The following is a 21,131-nucleotide window of genomic DNA, read 5'->3' on the forward strand; positions in this document are numbered from 1 at the left end:
GAGCTCCTTTTGCCTCAGGAGCATCCTGACCCAGAAACAGCATAAGTGGTGTGACAGAAGGCTGTTTGTGTTCCCTGAAAATCCCAGATTAATATTAACACTCATGGGATAGTCTCTGGAGGCGCGGACTTGGACCTGCTTACACATTAGCCCTGTTGGGCCTTAACTCATACATATTCACTCAGACAAGATTGGTTTAAACTGGCGGGGGGGAGTCAGTTTTTTGGGGCTTTGTTTTTATTTTATCGTTCTTTCTTTTGAAAACCAGATGATTTATGCTCTTGCCCCTCTGGGAGCAGAGCAGGTCATAAACTGAAAACAAATGTCTGCAGAAAAAAAGAAGTTTCCAGACAACAGTTCTTCTAACAGACAAAACATTATCTATTCAGTAGAGAAAGCCAAGCTTGCTCGCTTACTATTTTTTAATACTCTAAAAAAACCCAAAAATCACACCCCTGAGAGTGCGCTTTTCCATGGTCATCTTTATCTAAAGCTTCACAGTGAAGTGACTCCTACCCCCAAAGAATAGGGAATGGAGACCCAAAGACTAACAAGAGGCATGAGCCTCTTGACCTTGAAGGTCAAGGTTATACTGTCAGTGCCTAAAAGGACCTGGTCTCATCAAACATGTTCATTTTGGCAATGGGATACTGATATCCAGAACGTCATTTAGTTATGGCCACACAACCAGATATTAGACAAATGCTTCTTGATAGAATTATTCTCTCCATCTCTCTGCATTGTTTTGTAATTATATATATATAATATATATATAACTTATATATATATTATATATATACGCATATATAAAACAACTTTAGCACGGTTCTGTGTTTCAACTCAGTACCACTGTCTGTTCCTTCTCCAGAATTGGGAGGTCCCACAAGGTAAGAGCTGATCTTATACATTTTCAAAGCTCACAGTGACTGACACGGTCATAATTATCCAGATGGTGCTCAGTTCATCAGCCTAAAGTGATCTGACATAGTCCAGGTAGTTTTGCTGTTGGGGCAAGGCTCCACTTGTTACCCAAGAAAGCAGCACAGGTAGTAAAGAACTAAATCTTGGATGCAAATTCAAGGTAGAATACTTCAAACTTGACATAAAAATTACAGACATGTTAAAATTAACAAGTCAGGAAACGACAGATGTTGGCGGGGATGCGGAGAAAGGGGAACCCTCCTACACTGTTGGTGGGAATGCAAGCTGGTGCAGCCACTCTGGAAAACAGTATGGAGGTTCCTCAAACAGTTGAAAATAGAGCTACCATATGATCCAGCAATTGCACTACTGGGTATTTACCACAAAGATACAAATGTAGGGATCCGAAGGGGTACGTCCACCCCAATGTTTATAGCAGCAATGTCCACAATAGCCAAACTGTGGAAAGAGCCAAGATGTCCATCGACAGATGAATGGATAAAGAAGAGGTGGTATATATACACAATGGAATATCATGCAGCCATCAAAAGGAATGAGATCTTGCCATTTGCAACGACGTGGATGGAACTGGAGGGTGTTATGCTGAGTGAAATAAGTCAAGCAGAGAAAGACATGTATCATATGACCTCACTGATATGAGGAATTCTTAATCTCAGGAAACAAACTGAGTGTTGCTGGACTGGTGGGGGGTGGGAGGGATGGGGTGGCTTGGGTGATAGACATTGGGGAGGGTATGTGCTACGGTGAGCGCTGTGAAGTGTGCAAGCCTGTTGAATCACAGATCTGTACCTCTGAAACAAATAATGCAACATATGTTAAGAAAAAAGAAAAAGAAGAAGATAGCAGGAGGGGAAGAATGAAGAGGAGTAAGTCGGACGGGGAGACAAACCATGAGAGACTATAGACTCTGAAAAACAAACTGAGGGTTCTAGAGGGGAGGAGGGTAGGGGGATGGGTTAGCCTGGTGATGGGTATTAAAGAGGGCACGTTCTGCGTGGAGCACTGGGTGTTACGCACAAACAATGAATCATGGAACACTACATCAAAAACTAATGATGTAATATATGATGATTAACATAACAATAAAAAAATTTTAAAAAATTACAGACATGTTTCCAAACCCTTCTGTTTTCTTATCTGTTTTGACCTCAGGTCTTGTATAATTATATGGACAAAGGTAATGCATTTTTATTTCAGCCAGCAGGAAAAGGTCAGGATCCTCAGGGTGCTCTTGACTCTTCATATTCACAGACAGAATTGTTGAAAGGTTTTGATATATTTCACCTAGGGGTTTTTTGAAACAATACCAGGTCACCCAATCATCAAACATTTATTTCAACAAGAATTTTAAAAATCATCACGCCAAACACTGGGCAAGTTGTTGGCTACAAATTTGCCTGGCTGAATTATTGAACACGTACTTTATGCCCAGAAAAAAAAAAACAAAAAACAAAACAGCACAGCGTTGTGTTATTTTCCCAGGGCTTCTGTAACCAATTGCCATAACCTTGGTAACTTAAAACAACAGAAATTTATTCTTTCACAATTTTGGAAGCAGGAAGTCCAAAGTCAAAGTGTTGGCAGGGCCACACTCCACCTGGAGGCTCTAGGGAGAATCTTCCCTTGCCCATACCTAGCTTCTGGAGGCTCCTGGCAATTCCTTGACATTCCCTGGCCTGTAGCTGCCTCATTCCCATCTCTGTCTCTGTCGCCTTCTCTGGTCCTCTCCTCTTCTTAGAAGGAGTCCCCCCTAAGTGCAGTGATTTCATCTCTCGATCCTTAATTGATTACATCTGCAAAGATCTTATATCCAAATAAGGTCACACTCTTGAGGTTCCATCTGGGCATGAATTTGGGGGGACACTATTCAATAGCTATCGTTGTACTTTGCTTGCTTGGGTCTGCAGTGACAAGACTGACAGTGAAAGAGACGGCCATGGAGGGAAGCTTCACTTTGTTTCCATGAACTAGTTCCTCTCATCTTGCTTCTGGTTCTCCATAGTCTGACTCCCTGTCCTGCAGAGACCCAGACCCAGACTGCTCACCTGGAATTTGGATTTCATGATCCACGTGACTCTTTGACACATGACACTGGTTCTTATGTGTTCTAAGCTGTTGGCCCATGCCATCATGAGTACCCTGGCCCATCTGGATTTAAGTGCTGCCTGTCATCACCTGCCCTTTTTAATTTAACAGATATGCACTGGATACTTCATAAGAGTCAGGCCCTGTCTTGGATGCTGGATTCTCGGGGATGACAGACGAGGTCCCTACCTCGTGAGTAATGAGGGTTGGAAATAGGGGAAAAAACAAGCGAACAGATACTTGGAACGCAGAACAGTTTCTAGTGCATAGTAGTTGTTCAATAAGTATTTGTGATCTGGTAGAACTAGCAAGATAGTTTCTGATAGTGATAGGTGATAAGAAGGAAATAGATTAGTGTGAAATAGGGCATTTAAATAGGATCAACACAGAAGGCCTCTCGAAGAAGGTGATGTTTAACTACAATGTTAAGAAAAGGAAGGAACCAGCTGAGGACACATGTCTAAGAGAGAGGGAAGAGTAAGTGAAACATCACTGAACTAGGGACAAACTGATTGTATTTGGGGACAGAAAGAGAACAATGTGACTGACACAGACCGAGCAACGGGGGAGACTAATACAAGATGGTGTCAGAAAGGTAGAGGCAATTCTGCTCAGTTCTGCTAGACACTGTAGATCAAACAAAGGAGTCTGGATTTTTAATTTCCGCTGCAATTGGAAGCCGTTTGAGGTTTAAGTAATGAATTGATGTGATTTAACTCATGCATTAAAAGGTCACTATAGTGGCTCTGAGGAGGAAGGATTGTGGGAGGCAAGACTGGAAGAAGGGAGAAGAATGTTTTAGCACATAAACGGGTTAGAGGTGGAAAAGGTATTGATTCCTTCAGTCCGTAGTGTAACCAGGAGAGGACAGAGCTGGCCAAAGCCACAGGGTTGGTCTGTCTATAGACAGACTCATCCATTCACCTGAGCTTGCTGAATAAATAGCATCATTTTCCATGTCCTCCACAATGTGAAAAAGATTGGAAAGCACAGCACTGATGAACATTTTTCGGTTTTCTGATCATCAAGCTCCTTTTACACACTCTTACTGCATTTGGAGAATTTCCTGCTGCGGTAACCAGCCTCCAAGATGGCCTCCAGTGATTCCCACATCCTGTGATTCACACCTTTGTGTGGTCCCCCACACTCAGTACCAGGGTTTAGCTTGTGTAACTAAGAGAATATGACAGAAGTGATTGTACATCACCTCAAAAATGAGGTTATGAAAGGCTGTGGCTTATATCTTGGGCCCTGTCTCTCTCTTAGATAACTCGCTTTGGGGTACCCAACTGTCATGTCTTGAGAACACCCAGGTACTAGGCCTATCCAGCCCCAATTCCCCTCCCCCCACAGCTCTATCTCTGGAGATCTGTATTCAAAGGCAACAGCCATCTTTTGCATTTTAACTTGCATCCATAGAATAGATTCACTTCGCTTTAAGTGAGTTTCACCCCCAATTGAGCCTAAAAATTACTGGAAATCAAAGGAAAATAGGAACGTAATTGAGGGAGGAAAAAACACTTAAAAATTGTCTACTGTTTCTTTCTTAAATAATATATGCAAGACATTTTTCTCCAAAATGGCATAGTAAAAAGCTAACAAAAAAACAACTCACAAAACAAGCTTTGAATATATCTTTTAATATCCTACACCATTTTAAAACAAAAAATGAACAAAACTACCCCTTGCCATTTTATTGAGTCAGTATCCTTAAAGTAGTTCACAAATAACATTATTTTGCTTAAAATAGAATGATTTCAAGTAGGACAACCAATATATAATGACCCCTTTTTTTAGATCTCAAAGAAAATTAAGGCATGTGCTTTTATTTTAATCAATGAGAGTTAAAGTTATAGTTGAAAAGGTACACCTCTTCTTCTAATTAAACCATCAAAGTCAGGCAGCCATCTATAGTTCATTAAAGTTCAGATTTTGCACAAAACCTTCATTATCTGAACTTGATGAGTTTCCTTTTCTTTCAATACATTGCATTCACACAGAAGATGTCTGATCTCAAAAGACCCTTCGAGAAATGTGAAATAGCCCTCACCCTGGCTTACTGTTGTGCCCTGATGAACCTGAAGAATTCTAACCTTTTTCAGAAACACATACTCTTCCATAGGGAATAACAAGGCTCAAAAGGGGAAAAAATAGCTTATTTGCTACATCCATATGTATTTAGGGAAGCTGCTTTGTACTGCAACAGAGTCTATTACTTCCTTCACTGGCCAAACCCTGAAAAGAGTTCCTCTTTTTCAAACAAGAAAGCAGAGATTATTTAACACACACACACACCCACACACACAGCACATATTTTAGAGACCCCTGTGAAAATGAGAGAAATGAGATAATAGAGAAACAATCAAGTACTGCCCTTGTATGAGCAGAGAAAAAGTATTTGTGTGGTAGAGGACAGTAATTATTTTGCAGTTATTGAATGGGAGGAAACCTTACGTCTGGTTAGTGGAAACTCTTAAAGATTGATTGATTGATTGATTGATTGATTGATTGATTGATTTAAGAGTGGGAGAGAGCTGGGGAGGGGCAGAGGGAGAGAGAGAGAATCTCAAGCTGACTCCAGGCTGAGCATGAGCCCGATGTGGGGCTTGATCTCACTGACCCTGAGATCATGACCTGAGCTGAGTGTTTAGTGGAAACTCTTTATGCAAAGTCTGAACTTTGATAAGTTACAGATAGAAAAGTTGAGGTCTCTGGGGCTGAAAAAGGTGATTCTAATGCCAACGTGAAAGGCAGAAGTGCAGAAGAAAAGTAGCGAGAGAATGCACACCAGGAGAAACCTGGTGGAGCGCATGCAGACTACGGTGGGATCGATTTCTTAGTCAGGTGGGAGTGGGGTGGCAGAATAATAGGAAATCAGAGTGTTTTGCTTGTAGTTTATCATATAGTCACGTGGGCTTTAATCAGTTCTTTAGGAAGCTACATGTAATTCATTTTACAGAGTGGATTTCGTTTTCCTGCAGTTGTCCAAGGGGATTAGAAGAGTCTCCAAGAATATACATAAAACTTGAAAACTCCTGCCAGGCAGTTCTGATAAGAAATTCATAGGGAGGTATATTGTGTGATAGTTAGCTTTTGGTCTTTGGAGTCTCCCCAACACGGGTTTGAATCTTCATTTCATCCTTTGCTAATTGTGTGACCTTATGCAGGTGACTTAGACTTTATTTTTCAAATGGTTGTGATTCAACTAAGCCAAGCATGTAAAACACAGCATATAGTATATGGCATGGAACAACTATTCAATAAATGTCAGCTATAAATGAACACTTAAGCCAGCCTGGAAAGACTCGGCAGGACATAAATGTACATTGGTCAGATCCTTCCCATCCTCACTTGCAGAAAACAAAATCAAGGTGTAGATCTGATCACATCTACCAGAGCTGGTGAAGGCACAATGCCAGTTCTGCTCTTTTGGCCTTTGGGTTCATTCAGCTTCAGGACGTGGGCTCTGTGCTCTCACCTGGACCCAGCATACCCACCTGCAGAAGAGGACAGTGTTCAGGGCAGGGCTCAGGAGTCACACAGCCCGTCATGACTATTGACTGGCTTTGTGACCTTGGGCCAGCTACTTAAATTCTGTGCTTATGTCTCCTCAGTTGAAAAGCAGGGATAGTTAATAACAATACCCTGCTCCTCTGGTTGTTATGGACATTATATGAGCAATATACTTAGAATATTTTTTAGAGTGTCTGGCACATAGCATGAGCTCACAAAACTATAGTAAAAATAATATAATAATTATAATAAAGTTTTGAAATAGACCTCTGGGATTCCAAATTCTACTTTGCTTCCTGACAAAAGCTTTGCAGGATGGATTTATGGAAACAAGATGAGAGAGAAGAGAATGAGGAGCAGGTAGGTTGGAGGAGGGAAAGGAAGACAGGAACATTTTCCATAGGGATAACTCAAAATATAAGCAGTACTCAGAGGATGAAGTTTTAAATAACAAAATAAAAAAAAAAAGATAGAAGGAGAAAACTTAAGTTTGGAAATTTAATATTCAACCCAGAAGTTCTCTCCAAAACCCCTTGCATTTAGTGAGCACTCAGGAGACATACGATTAATTGATTGGTTGATGAAGTGTGATTAAATACTGAACTTTTCAGCAGACAACCTGAAGCTTGGTTCTTTGGATAGAGTGAGGGCTGAGAAAAGTGTACAGTCTTCTGGTCTTCTGGATAAGGCTAGAGAGACAATGAAATGGATTTTCTCCCTCTCTCCTTCCTCCTACCATCTCTGTCTCTCTTTGTGTAACTAGAGATTTTTGTCCAAGCCATTTATTGCTAAGCAAAAGATCAAGAAAGGGATTGTTGAAACTCTTCCTTATGTGCTTAATGCTTACATTCTTGCCCATAAATAGGCACGTTGACCCCTTTTCTTAATAAGCAGTCACTCGAGTGTGGTCAACCTATTTTTAACACTGAGGATGAAAGGAAGTTTAATGTGGAAGACAAGGAAAGGTATTGGCTATTTGGAGTCTTTTCTTCTGACATCTCTTTAGCTAGTTGGATATTTCACGACCACCGTGACACAGTCTAGCCAGTTTTGGACTTCATCATCCTCGTCTCTCTTTCCAGCATCCAGAGTGACTCCAGCAGTTTCCCAGACCTGTCCAGGGTGAGGGACATCAGCCACTTTGAAAGGCAGCTCCAGGGACGCAAAAAGAATTACAAAAAAATTACTTGGTGGCAGAAGGTACTTAGGTATAGATTTTTGTCCGTCAGCAGAAATCTGACCTCTGCTCTCTCCCCTGTCCTCATTCAGAAAAGACGAACAAATGTAGAACCACGAGTGTCTACTAAAAAGAGACAGCAGAGGAGTGCCAGGCCCTCTGACCCGGAACATTGCCTTCTGTTCCTTTTAATATACTCCTTTTATGGTGTATCTTTTAAATACTAAAGCCAATAAGCCTCTACTTTCTTTAAAGTCAAAGAAATTGGGATTTATAACTTTGTAACCGGCAATCATAAAACTGGGAAGGAACTGCACAGCTCAGGAAGGAAGAATAAATATTTTGAACATCCCAGTCCAACCTGCTATTTGGTATAATGATAACGGACGCATGGGCAAAGTCTGGCCGCCCAATCCAAAATCTGCTTTAATTTCATCTCTCAGGAAGAATTCACTCCTAACAGGGCTCACAGATTTAAAAGGAGATTGATGCCCAAGATGAGATAATGCTCGTCACAGAACATGAACTCACCTCTCGTCTCGTGGTCCAGGTGAATTATAGTTCAGGCTCTCAAGCAAGTGTGAGGATGAATTCCTATCAGGATTAATTAAGCAGGAGGTCTGGGAGGGTTTCACAGGAGCAGTAATCACTGGGAAATAGCATGGGCTCACTAAAAACAAATGCCAGTTGAATCTTACTTTCTTTTGTTAGGAGCAACTATCTGGCAAGGAACGGAATAAAACAAAAGGCCAATGAATGGGAAATTCTGCCATTAGGAAGGCCGAACTATGTCCCAAGAACAGAATCTAAGTCTTGGACGCAGGAGTAAGGATATGGTCTAAGAGCAGGGTGAAAGACTTACAGGATTTTTTAAAAAATTATTTCCCCCCAGCTTTACTGAAGAATAATTGACAAATAAAATTGTATATGTTTAAAATGTACAACATGATAATTTGGTATACATATACACTGTGGAATGATTACCGAGATCAAGTTAATTAACACATTCATCACCTTGTAAATTTTTAACTATTTTAAAAACTTTTTTTTGTATGCTCAGAACATTTAAGATCCACTTTCATCAAATTTCAAGTACACAATCCCATATTATTAACTATAATCACCATCCTGTATGTCAGAGCCTTATAACTGAAAGTTTGTACCTTTGACATACATCTCACCATTTCACCAACCCCAACGCATCTTTCTACTCTGTTTCTATGAGATCAGTATTTTTTGTTTGTTTGGTTGGTTTTGTTTTTCAGATTCCATAAGCAAATGACACCATGTAGTATTTGTCTTTCTCAGTCTGGCTTATTTCACTTAGCATAATTCCTTCCAGGTTTATCCATATTGCTAGAAATAGCCGGATTTCTTTCTTTTTTAAAGCTGAATAATATTCCTGTGTGTGTATGTGTGTGTGTGTGTGTGTATCGCATTTTCTTTATTTATTTGTCCATCTATGGACACTTAGGTTGTTTCCGTGTCTTGGCTGTTGTGAATAATGCTGCAATGAACATGGGGTGCAAATATCTTTTCAAGATAGTGATTTCATTTCCTTTGCATATAATACCCAGAAGTGGAATTGCTGGATGCTGGATCATATGGTTGTTCAACTTTAATTTTTTAAAATATTTTATTATTTATTTATTTATTTTTAAATATATATATATTTTTTAATTTTAGAGAGAGAGAGAGAGAGCATGAGCAGGAGGGGCAGAGAAAGAGGGAGAGAGAATCTCAAGCAGACTGCACGCTGAGTGCAGAGCCAGAGGCAGGGCTCAATCTCACAATCCTGAGATCAGACCTGAGCTGAAATAGTCATATGCTTAACTAACTGTACCGCCCAGGTGCCCCAAGATTATTTATTAATTTTAGAAAGAAAGAGAGAGGGAGAGAGAGAGTGGGGGAGGGGCAGAGGGAGAGAGTCTTCAAGCAAACTCCCCACTGAGCGTAGATCTCCTGACCCATGAGATCACAACCTGAGCCGAAACCAAGATTCGAATGCTTAACCGACTGAGCAACCTAGATGCCCCTTCAATTTTAATTTTTTGAGGAATCTCCATTTTGTTTTCCATAGTGGCTGCACCAATTTATATTCCTACCATTGGTGCACAAGGATTCCCTTTTTTCCACATCCTTGCGAGCCACCATTCTGGCACCAGAATATCACTTTCACATATTCTTTTGGTTAAAGCAAGTCACAGGGCTAGTCCAATTCAAGGGGGATGGGAAATAGACTCAGTTTCTTGATTGAAGGACTGGTAAAGTCACATTGAAAACGGACATGTGGAATGGGAGGGATAGTTGTGGCTGTCTCCGGAAATGATCTGTCAGTTTGTCCTTGGGAAAATTATTTAACCACCTGATTTCACATTCTTCACCTGTAAAATAGGAAATAATAACACCTACTACTTGGGAATGTTGTCACTAATAAATTAAGAAAGTGTGTTTAGTTAGCATCTAGTACATTGTAGTAGACACACAACAGCAACAACAGTATACTAACTGAGCCCGTATTATGTGGCAGAACTGTTCTAAGTACTTGATGTAATCTTCATGACAGTTCATTAACGCACATATTAGTGTTATCTGAAGAGAAACCGTAGGCACAAAAATTTTAAACAACTTCCACAAGGTTGATTCTAGATCTAAATCACGAATGTCTTATTGCCTGCTACATCCAAAGGGTATTTCTTAGTTTTTGTTTCTGTAGGTTCTGTTGACAATTGATGCTGTAGATCACGCCATTAAATGTTCTTCCTCCTTTGGCCCCCATGACTCCCCTCTGTCCAGTGTTTTCTCCATCACTGCTGCTTTTCAATCTCCTCCTTACTGAACCACATTTTTTTTTTAAGATTTTATTTATTTATGTGACAGAGAGAGACAGCAAGAGAGGGAACACAAGCAGGGTGACTGGGAGAGGGAGAAGCAGGCTTCCAGCTGAGCAGGGAGCCCAATGCGGGGCTCGATCCCAGGACCCCAGGACCATGACCTGAGCCGAAGGCAGACGCTGAACGACTGAGCCACCCAGGCGCCCCACTGAACCACATTTTAAATGACAAGCTCTCTCCCGTTTGTCCAGCTCTCCTTGCCTGGAGGAAACCATTCAATATGGCAACTCAATTTCTATCTTTCTGTGGATGATTTCCAGTCTCCCCTCTATCCTAAACTCTAGGCTTCCAATTCTAAGCATTTTTCATTACTCACCACATATGACTCAGGTCAGTTTGTGAAACTTCTATGTCTTTCATTCTATCTCATTCCATTGGGTGCAATCTTGTCAATTAATACTTGAAATGTTTTTCAAATTTAGATATTCTTAGCAATCAGCTAAGTGCCTTCGGCCTGATGCAGGCCCTCATCATATCTTGCCTGGCTTATCAAAGTACTTTCTTAACTGGACTTTCCGCTTTCAGTTCCTCTCTGAGGTAGTCACAGCAGTGGTGTATTTCTACATGCTTGAACACACACCCCCCTCCCCACCATTACTATACTAGCTCTAGCATCCCACTCTCTCTGCTTCTCCCTCCACCGTCACATCGGCTTTTCCCTCCTTTCAAGGACCAGCTTCTGTTCTACCTCCTCCACAGGCTTCCTTTCAGCTGGCTTCATCTCCTTCCTAGTTTTCCTAGGACAGAGAGTCTACTTCTCTTTTCCCTGTCTGGAGTTATCTTTATAACTCTGCATTTTCTCTACTGTTCTAATATAAGATCCTTGAGGCCCCGGCACCGTTCGCAGCAGCATTTCAAAGCTTGTCTGTTGGGTGAACGCTGTGCAGCATCCTGAAATACCTTCCCGCACAGTGTGATTTGCTAGGAGGTGGCCCTAGCAACAGCACAACCTATGGCTGAGTGCCAGCTGTGGAGTCAACTGTAATTGTCTGTAGTAGGGCCTGGACACTAGTTTTACTTAAAGCTAATAATGATAATTACTATTATTACTATTTTAATAATACCTTACCCTGCCTCCCCAAGTATGAACTTGGGCAGGTGATGCCTTTCTGAGTCTCAAGTTTTTCACTGGTAAAATGAAGACAACGGTTATACAGACCTTGCTGGGCTATCACGGGAATTAAATGAGATTGTATATCTAAAAGGCTGTGGCATAGTGCCAGGAACCCCTCCCCTGCTCCCCCCACCCGCACCCCCCACGAGTTCAGTACTTCGAGGTTATTTCTGGGCTTGTTGCCTGGAATGTTGAAGAGGTGGGTGCATGAGAGGCGCCCAGAGTTCCCTTTCAAAAAGCTCAGATTCTGTGAAACTCTAACTTGGTGGATATGGGAGACACGTTGACAATCCCCGGATTTCGATTCAGTTGCTTAGAAAACCAGCCAGGATCTATGTCCCGACATCTTTCTTAGAAGCCATTTATTTGACCTTAGTTCTAACGTGCCAAGCCTCCACCGTCTCCAAAACACCACGGTGGTCGAAAACGTCCTGCATTTGGGAAATCCTTCCTTTGTTGGCAGATCTTGGCCCCGAACCCGCATTTGGGGATCTAGCATCCTGAGGCCCATGGTTTTTGCCCAGACGGCGCTTTTTCAAGTTCGAAGCCAGGACTCGGTTCTCCAGATCGGGCGGGTGTGGTCCAAATTGCACATTTCGCGCCACGCACCCAACGCGCGCTTTGAACGCTCGCGGCGAGGGACGGTGGGAGAGGGTGTTGGTTTGCCGGAGGACGGAGGGGTGGGCTGGCGAGAATGCCCGGAGCGCGCCTCGCTCCCACTCTCCAACCCTGGGCGCAGCCGCTCTGAGCGCCTGGTCCGGAGCCGAGTTTCGCGCTCCTCCAGGAGCCGGCGAGCGCCCCCCACGTCCGCCGCTGGCGCGGGAGCCGGGCCCACCGGGATCCTAGCCCGCGGCGCGCGCCCCTGACCCGGCCCCGCCCCCCGGCGGCCGCGAGTGGCGGGCGGGGCGCCGGGAGAGAGGCGCGCGGGGCTGTGCGGCGCCACCTCCCCTCGGTGCCGGGGGAGGGACAGAGCGGCCGGGCGGACCGACCGGCTGCCGAAGAGCTGCATGCAACCGGTGGGAGGCCGGGCCAGCCGGGGCTGGGGCTCGGGCCGTTCTTCGGCGGCTCCCTGACGGCGAGCGCGGACGGCCCGGAGGCGGCGGCTCTGAGCTGGCAGGCGGAGGGTTGTCTCCCGCGCCCGCCTGCCCGGCGCGGTCCGAGGATGCGGGGGGGCGATGCCCGGGGCCAGGGACGCGCTCTGTCACCAGGCGCTGCAGCTGCTGGCCGAGCTCTGTGCCCGTGGGGCCCTGGAGCACGACAGCTGCCAGGATTTCATCTACCACCTGCGGGACCGCGCCAGACCCCGGCTCCGCGACCCAGGTGAGTGCCGCTGCCGCTGCCGGGCGCGACCGGAGGGCCCTGCGCTGGGAGTTGGGGCCGCACCGGGGCCTGAGGCAGAAGAGCGACGCGGACTGGGGCGAGGAGGGGGGTGGCCGCCGAGCTAGAGGAGGGGATCAGGAAGCGGCGCGCCGTGGCCTGATGCTGGACCCGGGCGGGGACCCCGGCAGAGACTGCTGCGCGGAGGCCGAGTCCGGTGGGGGCGGGCGGGGGGAGGAGGCTAGGGCAGGGTTGGAGGGACCACGCCCGCCACCTGCGCTCCGGTCTCCAGGGCTCCGGGGGGCGGCTCCCGAGCTCCGGGCTCCGCGCTCCACTTCCCGGGCTCTGCGCTCGGGGCGAGGGGAGGCCGCGGCCGCTTCACCAGCGGTGGGAAGGGGGACGAGGCCGGAGGAAACTCTGGGAAGTTGGGAGTTGGGGACGACCCCGGCTGCGGCTGAATCCCGCTGGGCGCTCCTCACCTTCGCTTCGGAGCGCCCATTTCCCTTCCTTGGTCTGGGGTGGGAAGGGCGGGGCGGGATCTGGCTCTGGGCCGGCAACTGGGAGCTCCCGGTCCTGGGCAGCCGGGCCTGAACCGGTTCCCGGCGGGTGGTTTGGCGTGGAGGCGGCCTGGGCCTGGGCGCCCGACTCTTTTATCAGCTGCGGCCGCCGGGCACACCCAGCTCGGTGGGCTCGCTGGTTACGGCTGGGGCACCTGCAGTTATCCTTAGTGAAAGTTGCACAGCTCCTAACTTTGGAAAGTTCGTTTATTTTGGCATTTGACCAATTAAGGTTGGAGGAAGGAGTTTTAGTGGAGCCATTTGCTTTCCCTAAGGGCCCTGGGTCTCCCACATCTCATCCACTACTGGTTACCGGAAGACACATCGTTTCCATATGTTTTACTTGATACTCTTCTTAGCTGGAGAAATCATTTTCTCGAATACTCTTTCAATCTAAATATAAGAAAGAAGTATTGTGTTAAAGATGGAATGAGAAAATGGCCTTTGCCCCTGATATTCCTGTGTATAAATATTGGAAATGAGCTATTGCTGTGCAGGTTATCCAGTACAAATTTGCCTATTTTAAGCCAACCCGTTATATATTATATATATGTTATATAAAAGCCTACTTACACAAAGGATGAGTTAGGGAATTATTTGATTTATAAAGAGATATACTCTGCGCCTGACTTAAATAGCATTTCTTGATAGCATATTCGAAATTGGTCTGTGGGGTGAAGAGAAATCATCTGCTAAAAGTTTATATCAGATTTTCCCTATTCGAAATCTATTTCTCTATTGAAAAAGAAAGATTGTTGTTCCCTGTTGCCTGTGGTTACATTAATTAAGTTTATTGGATGATCCGTAATGGGTTACTTCAAAGTGCAGAGTTCAGTCAAGAAATAACTGTTGATCCCAAATGATCTCCCTGGAGGTTCAATACCCAGCCTTTGTGTGGCTCATTGCTGGCTGTGATGTGCTGCAGAGACCACAGATAGGAATCAGAGCTCCTTATTTCACGAACTGGGAGTCCTGGATGATGTCCTAAGTGGGCAAAGTTTCCTCCTGAAGCTGCAGGAACAAGAAAATTATGTAGTATGCTTCACCCAAAGCAAATGCTAGTGTTGAAATGTCCCATTTCCTTGCCTATAACTGCTCCACAAGTTTCCGTTGTTATCCCACATAAGTAAACAGTTTCCTTTGGCTGTATAAGAGAAGGTGGATGAGGCCTCTTGCTGAGTCTCCTGTTTAACACTCCACATCTTTTTGGCTGATTTTATGCCTCTGCTTCTTTTAATACATGGGCTGGATTCTGTGTTCTTGGGCTTTCCTCCACCCTTGCACCTGGCTGCCCTTGAGGAAGAGTCACAGAAAAAAAACTCCTTGCGAAAAACAAATCTGATTCCTTGGCTGAGAAATAGCCAAGTTAAGAGTACGCCTTTTGCTATTCTTTGAGTTCCTGAAAGCACTGTCGTACTTTCCTCACTAGGGCACAGTGGTTTTTCAGTAGCCCGTGCCCCTCTAGATCTTTGGTTTGGGTTGGAAGTACCTTGCTTGTGAGGCAGGAGTGGGGCACTGTGAGCACAGGGGTAAGGGGGGCTGAGGCCGAAGCTCACAGCCAAAGTGCATCCTCTCTCTCAGGGCACTTCAGCTCAGGCCAGAATCTCTCCTCACTTCCCTCCTTCCTCTCCTTGCCCACGGTAATTCCTACATTAGATGCATTTATCTCCATGCCTCTGATGCTGTTTGATTGTCTGAACCAAGAGTGGCTTTCATTTTGAGCCCTAAAGGCTGAGTGGCTGGAGTAGCTGCATTGCACAATACTGTGCATGGTGCCCTTGTTGTTGGTTCCTGGGAACCAGAATAAGCATACATAGTGGCCCTGGGATGTGGGTCCCCGACACAGTCCTCTCCAGAAGTGAATGACTTCCTTTTCTGCAGAGGAACTCACCTGAACACCATGTACCAGCGCTCTCTGTCCATTGTCTGTCCATGGCTACTCAGCGGCAGTTAAGTTTTCTCAAGTTCAACTGCAGAACTTTGGTTTTAAAAGAAGAAAACGGACATAATTCCCTGTGGGCAGCAGAAGGACACTGCATCTGGGATGTTTGTTCATTTTTTCAGAGGTCACAGACCAGGAGGCTGTCCTGAAGGGTTATTCTCTGCCCAGGTTGTGGCAGTGCCCTGAGGTGGGAGTATAGGACCTAGTCTTCCCTGACTTGGTGCTAAGAGAGGATTTGATGAAAGAGCAATTTTTAAAAGTGAAGCTGAGTCACAATTGGAGCTGGAATGCCTCACCCAGCCTTTCATCTGTACCAACTATGGAAAGTAAAGCGCTGATCTTTAAGCTGAGTGTGGGCACTTTTTTCCATAGAGAGCAATTAGAATCCTTCTGTGAAGTGTCTTTATTGTTGTTTCATATATTGGCAATGTGGGGCATACCCTTGCAAATCCCAGAGCATAGCCTTCATGACGGGGTGCAGAGCAAGGACAGGGGTCCTGAGATGGGGGCGTCCTTGATGTGATTCAAGGAACAATGAGTTTAAGGGTGGCTGGAGAGAGAAAAAGATTGAGAATGATTAGAAACGTCGTTGAGGGCTAGAGGGGAGAGAGCACGTAGGGCCTTGTCAACCAGTAGAAGGATTTTGGATTGTACTCCCAACGAGAAGGAAGGGGTCGAGAAGTGGCAGCACTCTGGCTGCTTGCTGAGAAAATGCTATTGAAGATCAAGGACAAAGACAGAGAAACTTATCAGGAGGCTGTTGTAGTGATCCGGACAGAGTGGAGAGCGGCTTGGCCCGCAGTGTTGTAATGGAGGTGGTGAGAAGTCACAGCGCTAGGATTTGGTGATGGAATGGATGTGAGGGGTGAGAGAAGTAACGATAAAGAAGACTCCAAGGCTTTTTGACCCAAGTAACTCCATTTACTGCAGAGGGGAAGACTTGAGGAAGAGCAGAGTTGGAGTGAGGAAAGAAATGAGGTTTCTGTTTTCATTAAAAAATATACTTTTGTACATATTAAGTGTGTGATGTCTCTTAGTTAATTCGACAGTCACCTGAAGCATGAATGTGTTCTTTCACATTACCAACTGATCTTTGCTCACATTTGTAACTGGAGACTTCACACTCTCTCCTCAAGAGGGCCAAATGATTGTAGGACAGCATTTATTGTTAAAAGATTTTTCCTGGTACGGAATGAAGAGCTCTGTTTAACTTCCACCCATGGACCTTGGTTGCAATTTTTTTGCAGTTAAAAACAACGGTTTTTTTTTCTTTGGCTGTAAAGAGGAAGAGCTTTTAACTTTTCTTAACTTGCCGTTTCCACATCTGGAAAAGGAGGGAGGATTGGATCATGTGATGTCTAGGTTTTCACCACGTTTTATTATTTTTATTTGTTAAGTCTTCTGTAGGATGCCAAGCACGTCGGTGCCAAGCATTTTATGTAGGTCATTTCATTTAATCCTCATGATGTCTTCCAAGACCTTGCTGCTGCAAGTGTTTGTCTGTGGACCAGCAGCATCAGCCCCATCTGGGAGCTTATTAGAATGCAGACTCTCAGGTCCCACCCAGACCTACTGCATATGAATCTGTGTATTCACAGGATCTTCAGGTGATTTGTAGGCACGTTCAAGTTTGAGAGATTTGTATGTGCAAATAAAAACTGAATCTCAGAGCTAAACTAGCAGCAAGGCCATGGGATCCATTGAGAAAGGGTTGAGTTTAAGTCAAAGTAGCTTCTTAGGTAAACACATCACAAGTACTAAGAATCTGAGAATTACTGTCAATGAAAATTTTTTCATTCACATAGGTATTTTTCATAAGAGCCGCCTTCAGACCTACTTTGACTATTCTGTTCTTCTATAAAGGATTTAATGTCTAACTGTAGGTTAAATTCTGTGCAGTTATGAAGACTCAGCTGAGTTTTTAGGTTATGCATTCTTTTTGTTCAGGATACTGGGTTTACATTGACATTGCAGCTTTGTATTTCTAGAGATTTTTCTTCATTTTCTGGTCCGGGTGTGAAGCAGAACCTTATGGCTCATCATTAATGACTCCTCTTTTCAAGTGGACATTAACCCTCTTAGGAAAAGCTTTTTCTAAATAAATGGTTTTCAACCTGGGCTGCACGTTCAAACATTTAGGGAGCTCTGACAAACAAAGATAAAACAAACACAAAGCTACCAATGACTGAGTTTTATTCTAGACAAATTAAATCTGAATCTCTGGGGGTGGGGCCTGGTATCATTATGTTTTTTAAGTTCCTCTGTTGATTCTGAAGTGGCCAAGTGGAGGACAACTGTCAAGACCATCAAGCAGAGGATGAAACCACCGAGTCTTCTCAGCTCAGTTCATATCTCTTTCCTGAAAAATTAGGAAAGATGGTATCGAAAGTCAGGGGCCTTGTAATAGTTATTACACACATCAACCGATTCTTAGCTTCCTTTTGATAATATTACTCCAAATTTTTATATTGAGGATTCTATAAAAATATAATGAGAATCCATTATGTTTACCCGACTTGGGGGGAAAAAAAGAAGAACAAATTGAGAAAATCATGTCCAAATCATATTTCATTAGAAGGTCAGAATGTGGAATCTTCACTAATGTCACCTTATATTGAATTAGAATGAAATCATTTATTAAAAGATATACATATAAAATAATTAAATAGTTTTTAAGGAAAAATCTTCAAAATAATCCTCAAGACTAAATATTAGTCTTATTAAAACTTTCAAAGATACTCGAAAGAGAGTTAACTTTAAAACACTAGGTTTTTATGAATAGGCATTGGAATGATAAGGCACAATGGGATTCATTTTTAAAAATTAATGTTAATTGCAATCAGGAAATAGTCTTCTAAGGAACAAGTAGCATATTGGACGCACAATATGTGAAGATAATTTGCATTTACTTCAGTGACATTTTTAGGGCTTCTTCATAAATATTTTATTTAAACAAGTGTGTTTTCATCTCTGTGGGATTCTTCTACATGGACCAGTGAGTGATTTAGTCATGAGGTAATTATCAAGAGGGTAAAACAAAAGTAAACTGTGGTAAAGGCCTCACAGGCAGCCCTGTGGTCTGCTGCCTCTTTCAGAATAAACAATCAAAAGCACAAACTTTTTGATGTGGGCTAACCTCTCAAGGAAATATTAAGCCAATACCTAAGGGAAATCACCTAAAATTTCCTCTTATGTATAGAGCATGAGCATTGCTTTCACTGTGAAAACATATTGGCACTTGTGCATTTGTGCGTGTACGTGTGCTTTCCTATATGATTGGCCTGCAAAAATTCAGAATGCTCAAGAAGGGTCTTGACTGAGTTACTTGAAGGAACTAACAAGTACACATGCTGAAATGTACAGAGAAAGGGGAGGAACTTAGCGAGAGGCCTAAGTGGGGAGAGCAATCTCACTTTTAAAAGAATAAGTATGGAGTATGCTTTTCTACTTTCTAAATGAAATCCCAATTTAAGCCATAATGTGCATCATGACTTTTTCTCCTAAATGTTTTATTGGGTTAGTTCTAGGAATGGCTTTCAACCGAAGCAAACCCTTAATGACTAGGTTTTACAGATCTCCTTGAAATATTCATATGTCTTTGTGCATGTATTTTATCACACAAAAACTTTTTTTAAATTTTTTATTGTTATGTTAATCACCATATATTACATCATTAGTTTTTGATGTAGTGTTCCATGATTCATTGTTTGTGCATAATACCCAATGCTCCATGCAGAATGTGCCCTCTTTAATACCCATCACCAGGCTAACCCATCCCCCTACCCTCTCCCCTCTGGAACCCTCAGTTTGTTTTTCAGAGTCCGTCATCTCTCATGGTTCGTCTCCCCGTCAGACTTACTCCCCTTCATTCTTCCCCTCCTGCTATCTTCTTCTTTTTCTTTTTTCTTAACATATGTTGCATTATTTGTTTCAGAAGTACAGATCTGTGATTCAACAGTCTTGCACAATTCACAGCGCTCACCATAGCACATACCCTCCCCAGTGTCTATCACCCAGCCACCCCATCCCTCCCACCCGCCACGACTCCAGAAACCCTCAGTTTGTTTCCTGAGATTAAGAATTCCTCATATCAGTGAGGTCATATGATACATGTCTTTCTCTGATTGACTTATTTCACTCAGCATAACACCCTCCAGTTCCATCCACGTCATTGCAAATGGCAAGATCTCATTCCTTTTGATGGCTGCATAATATTCCATTGTGTATATATACCACATCTTCTTTATCCATTCTTCTGTTGATGGACATCTTGGCTCTTTCCACAGTTTGGCTATTGTGGACATTGCTGCTATAAACATTGGGGTGGACGTACCCCTTCAGATCCCTACATTTGTATCTTTGTGGTAAATACCCAGTAGTGCAATTGCTGGATCATATGGTAGCTCTATTTTCAACTGTTTGAGGAACCTCCATACTGTTTTCCAGAGTGGCTGCACCAGCTTGCATTCCCACCAACAGTGTAGGAGGGTTCCCCTTTCTCCACATCCCCGCCAACATCTGTCATTTCCTGACTTGTTAATTTTAGCCATTCTCACTGGTGTGAGGTGGTATCTCATTGAGGTTTTGATTTGGATTTCCCTGATGCCAAGTGATGTTGAGCACTTTTTCATGTGCCTGTTGGCCATTTGGATGTCTTCTTTGGAAAAATATCTGTTCATGTCTTCTGCCCATTTCTTGATTGGATTATTTGTTCTTTGGGTGTTGAGTTTGATAAGTTCTTTATAGATTTTGGATACTAGCCCTTTATCTGGTGTGTCATTTGCAAATATTTTCTCCCATTCTGTCGGTTGTCTTTTGGTTTTGTGGACTGTTTCTTTTGCTGTGCAAAAGCTTTTTATCTTGATGAAATCCCAATAGTTCATTTTTGCCCTGGCTTCCTGTGCCTTTGGTGATGTTTCTAGGAAGAAGTTGCTGCGGCTGAGGTCGAAGAGGTTGCTACCTGTGTTCTCCTTTAGGATTTCGATGGACTCCTGTCTCACGTTTAGGTCTTTCAACCATTTGGAGTCTATTTTTGTGTGTGGTGTAAGGAAATGGTCCAGTTTCATTCTTCTGCATGTGGCTGTCCAGTTTTCCCAACACCATTTGTTGAAGAGACTGTCTTTTTTCCACTGGACATTCTTTCCTGCTTTGTCAAAGATAAGTTGACCATAGAGTTGAGGGTCCATTTCTGGGCTCTCGATTCTGTTCCATTGATCTATGTGTCTGTTTTTGTGCCAGTACCATACTGTCTTGATGATGACAGCTTTGTAATAGAGCTGGAAGTCCGGAATTGTGATGCCGCCAGCTTTGCTTTTCTTTTTCAATATTCCTCTGGCTATTCGGGGTCTCTTCTGGTTCCATACAAATTTTAGGATTATTTGTTCCATTTCTTTGAAAAAAGTGGATGGTATTTTGATGGGGATTGCATTGAATGTGTAGATTGCTATAGGTAGCATTGACATCTTCACAATGTTGGTTCTCCCAATCCATGAGCATGGAACGTTTTTCCATTTCTTTGTGTCTTCTTCAATTTCTTTCCTGAGTATTTTATAGTTTTCTGAGTACAGATCCTTTGCCTCTTTGGTTACAT

The 21,131-nt window shown here is 43.5% G+C and overlaps 1 protein-coding gene across 2 annotated transcripts in view; it reads left to right on the forward strand.

Annotated features, from left to right (window-relative positions):
- Positions 1 to 12,713: 12,713 nt before the first annotated feature.
- SYT9 (synaptotagmin 9) overlaps positions 12,714 to 21,131 on the forward strand; it is a 210,776-nt gene continuing 202,358 nt past the window's right edge. For both annotated transcript variants that reach the window (XR_003517242.1, XM_027577800.1), the window contains exon 1: positions 12,714 to 13,045. Coding sequence is in view for 1 of the 2 variants with exons in the window: in XM_027577800.1 (XP_027433601.1) it covers positions 12,901 to 13,045 (145 nt within the window). In the remaining variant the exon portion in view is untranslated. The remainder of the gene's footprint in view (positions 13,046 to 21,131) is intronic.

Source organism: Zalophus californianus, chromosome 11 (assembly GCF_009762305.2).
Source record: "Zalophus californianus isolate mZalCal1 chromosome 11, mZalCal1.pri.v2, whole genome shotgun sequence".
NCBI lineage: Eukaryota > Metazoa > Chordata > Mammalia > Carnivora > Otariidae > Zalophus > Zalophus californianus.